General features: G+C 33.2%; 1 protein-coding gene across 1 annotated transcript in view; it reads left to right on the top strand.

Annotated features, from left to right (window-relative positions):
• The first annotated feature begins 961 nt into the window (after positions 1 to 961).
• LOC117114534 overlaps positions 962 to 4,091 on the top strand; it is a 20,740-nt gene continuing 17,610 nt past the window's right edge. Inside the window, exons 1-3 of the mRNA XM_033258212.1 lie at positions 962 to 1,114; positions 1,611 to 1,700; positions 2,997 to 3,176. Of these exons, the coding sequence (XP_033114103.1) occupies positions 962 to 1,114; positions 1,611 to 1,700; positions 2,997 to 3,176 (423 nt within the window). The remainder of the gene's footprint in view (positions 1,115 to 1,610; positions 1,701 to 2,996; positions 3,177 to 4,091) is intronic.

Raw genomic sequence — 4,091 nt, 5'->3', positions numbered from 1 at the left:
AAGTTCAGGGAGATATCAGTCAACCTCAACTTGTTTCATCTGGTTTCCCACAGGGGAGTGTTTTAGGCCCCTGTTATTTAATCTATTTATAAAGATCTTGCTAACTCTTAAATCTTGTGCACTATTTGTGGATGACACTATACTCCTGTACAGTCAAAAAGAAGAGATTAAACTCGATCTAAAAACCCTTACCTACCAACCTATTATATGAGCAATGTACCAATCCAAATTGTCCTTGTCCATTCTCATCTTGGCATTACTATCAATTACACAATAACTTAGGATGAATACGTTCAAGGCATTGTTAATCGTGCAAACTGCATCCTTGGTTTCATTTCAAGTATTGCTAGTGGTACATCATCCCAAGCTATATTCTCTCTTTCCCGATCACTTGTTGTTCCCATCATTGAGTATGGTACTCCAGAATGGCTTCCTCACACAAAAAAAGCTTATAGAGAGGACAGAAGTAGTACAAACAGAGCCACAAGACTTGATTTAAAACAAAAACGTGCTGCAATGGAATGCGACGTAAGATTTGTAAATCGCAGCCCGAAGAAAGTACCTTCTATTTTCTTTCATTTGTAAATCTCTCTTTGGTAAAATTGATTGTTCTTCTGTTCATGAACACATTATTGTCAACACTATCTACCATTATATGCTACATTTTAAATATATTAAAGCAGCTAATAGCAACTGCCTTAATTTCTCTGCTATTCATGCATTTCCAAGACACTGGCATTCTTTACTAAACGCTCTTAAAGATTCCTTAACTATCGGCTCTTTTTCTGTCTTCTTAAACAACCTAAAATTTCACTTATTCTCCTCTTAATTCTAATGTCAACTATCCTCATTCCCCCTAAATTTTTCAAATCTTCTGTATGGGCGCGAGTGTGCATTTTTTTTTCAATAATTATTCTATGAATAAGGAAAAAAAGAAGATAATCTGAAGGTCAGGAGTCAGATGTCAACAGCAACTGAAGAGTATACAGAAATAAAGAGACAGTTTGAAGAGCAAAGTCCTAAAAGAGGGGAATCACACAAAGCTACAAGTGTTGAATCCAGCATGGAAATATGGGACTTTGGTGGGCAATTAGTCTACCATAGCGTACAGCGGGTAGGTCTACCTAAAATCTAGATTTAAATTCACATAGTAAAATTACATAACCTGATATTATACGTTTCTTCATTTATCTACTATCACATACTGCTAGTTGTTTTCATTCTTCTTAGTGAAGCTTTGAATACACTGTCATGTATTGACTAACATGCTGTTAATAATATATTACATATTTTGGAAGAATACAGAAACGTTACTTTTTAAATTTTACCCATTTGGAAACTTTGATAATAGGAACAGATGTTAATGATGATAATGATGATTATGATGATGACGATGATGATGATGATAATGATGATGATGATGGTGATGATGATAATAATGATGATGATGATGATACATCACGTGTTTTGTTAAAATAAGTACTAAGGATATTTTTCATTTACTTCTGAAATTTTGATACAGGTACATAGTTAGTGAAATGAGTTTGACCTAGTTGAGAAATCTACAAGCGTTTTACAATTTTTTTTAATAAAAAAAAAATCTTTTTTAGCTTTTTCTGACACCTGCAGCAGTTTACTTTGTGGTCTTGAAACTTACTGATGACCTTGATGCACCTGTCAAAATCAGCGATGCATGCAGTGTAAATATATATTTTTTAATTTTAATAAATTAATGGATAACCGTGATTAAAATTATATCTAAAGGTCAGATTGTGCTGAATTAATAATTAAAACGTTGATTAAAAATAATTAAATGTTGAAACTAATTTTGTGTATTCAAGTAAATTATTAGGTTGATGATTGGAATTCTTATTATGAATGTAAGTGGCATGTGATGTTATGACTCTGTTGCATAATGACCCTGATTGTTAGAGTACAACTGTATTTTTGCATGTAAATATATTTTATTTTAAAGTGTAATAGGTAGGTTTCCAATGACAGTAATGCCCACATAATACACATTATGTTCCCCTAATGCAATATAATTGGGCTGGGAGAACTTTTGCATTGGAACATTTACATTATTACTCCGTAGTCGTTTGATCTTCTTCTCGAATGACTACGTTGCTAGTGTGTATGATATTGCTTATCAGTGTGGTAGAAAATTCAAGAGTAGGATACCTGATATGTACAGAGGACCAAATTGACCAGTACACCAGGTACTGGGTTTTTTTAAGTGCACACTTATGAGTGTGTGAGCGTAGAGCCAATTGTGTACAATGAACCTACGGTTTAGAGTCCTTATTATAGAAGACTTGTTCCACCACCGGAACCATGCATTAGTATGGCTGTATGTCACATTTGCCCTGTCTTAACTGCTAGGCCAATCGACTCGCCAGTCATTTGTTTATAGAAAAATGTAAATAATGTTCACCTTCTGCTATGACACAGGCAATGTGTCTATTATCATGATACTAAAACGTGTGATCCCTTAATTGAAACGTCATATTTATACCTTTGTATATAATATTCACCCTTGTATTAATAAGTTAAGCTATTAAGGAAAAATGTAATAATAATAATAATAATAATAAACATAATAATATCAATAGTATTAATATTTATAAAATTCATAACAAAAAACAATTAAATCCATTGCACATTACGGCTTATCCTGTCTTAGTTCAAACATGTTTTTTGTAGCTTTTTATGTTTTTATATGATGTGCTTTTACTTAATTGCCAAAGTCAGTTTTTGCATCTTATCTTTTAACCCCTTTTTAAATGTTACTGTTGTTCTCAATTGATTTTATGTAAGAATTGTGATAAGATTATCACAATTCAGTTTTTATTAATAAGTATATATATCATTATGAATGACTGACTGAATGAATGAATGAATAAATTGTATTTCATGTTTGAAAATATTTGTTACTAATCAAGTGTGATAAATTCCAAAATACAGAATGTTTTTACGGTCATTTTTATAATTCACAGGTTCCATATTATAGCAACATGACGAATCTGGAATTCCTACTCTACCTGATTCGCTCAATTTTCACACATGCTGTGTCATTAGGTGATGATTGTGAAGAGGAGATAAAGACTCCAAAAGTCTTTATTGTGGGTACACACAGAGATTCAATAAGTTCACATGAAGATGAAATAGAAGAAAAGGTAAATGGTCATAAATAGTTTTAAACGTGTTAACCAACAAACACCAGATCACCAAAATGAACCTAATGAAAAGGATAGTGAAAGCGCCATAGAATTAACAGTCACGAAAACGAGTTCAAATTTCCATAAACCTTTATTGAACGCCGAGCCACTTCTGCCTCTTTCAACTCACCAAGAGTAATGTTTCCTTTGGTTACATCTTTCTTGAGATGTGCTTTTCTTATTCTCAAAAGCAATACCGTCGCCCACTTCAACCGGTGCCATGACGAATAATGCTTCATGAACAACTCAATAATGTCAGGTTGATATAGCTTCCCGGCACATGTCTCCATTGTTTTGGCTCAGAACATTCGTGAATAGTTTTTATTCTGTTTGATACGAATACACTAAACCTAGTCTTTGTGTTATTGATGTAATTCAGGACAAGAGTGCTGTCTGTCCACTAGTGTGTACTACTAACTGGAATGTCCATCTCCTTTGCGATTATATTCGCACTCAGCACGTGTGGCTGCCACGGCAGTTTCAATATAGACAATAAGTAGTGAGCCCTCTGTTGGTCACTATTATACATTTTAGATATTCTCGTAGTTGGGGGCGCTAACGCGGAAGCGATAATTTCATTATTCTCCATATATGGGTTTTTAAATGACCAACCAACAGGTTTAAAATTAAAAAACATAATGAATATTCATGATATTATCGAAGAAGACATGCTAAACAGTTTCGTAGTATAACATAGGTACGATGTCATGGCTCCTGATTTTACGTGTGAGTATTTGAATTTATTCCATGTTTTTTACCCAAAACTTCAGAAAATCTGGCATGTAAAGTTTACATGGCTATAAATAATTTTTGCAATTTTTTGAAACATTTCCACTTGCTCCATGTTATTACTATTTGACTTCTGCATTATCC

This window comes from Anneissia japonica, unplaced genomic scaffold, assembly GCF_011630105.1.
Source record: "Anneissia japonica isolate Jap-2015-1 unplaced genomic scaffold, ASM1163010v1 scaffold1693_len225059_cov107, whole genome shotgun sequence".
Lineage (NCBI taxonomy): Eukaryota > Metazoa > Echinodermata > Crinoidea > Comatulida > Comatulidae > Anneissia > Anneissia japonica.
The sequence above is the reverse complement of the archived record's forward strand: the minus strand, read 5'-3'. Positions and strand labels throughout refer to the sequence as shown.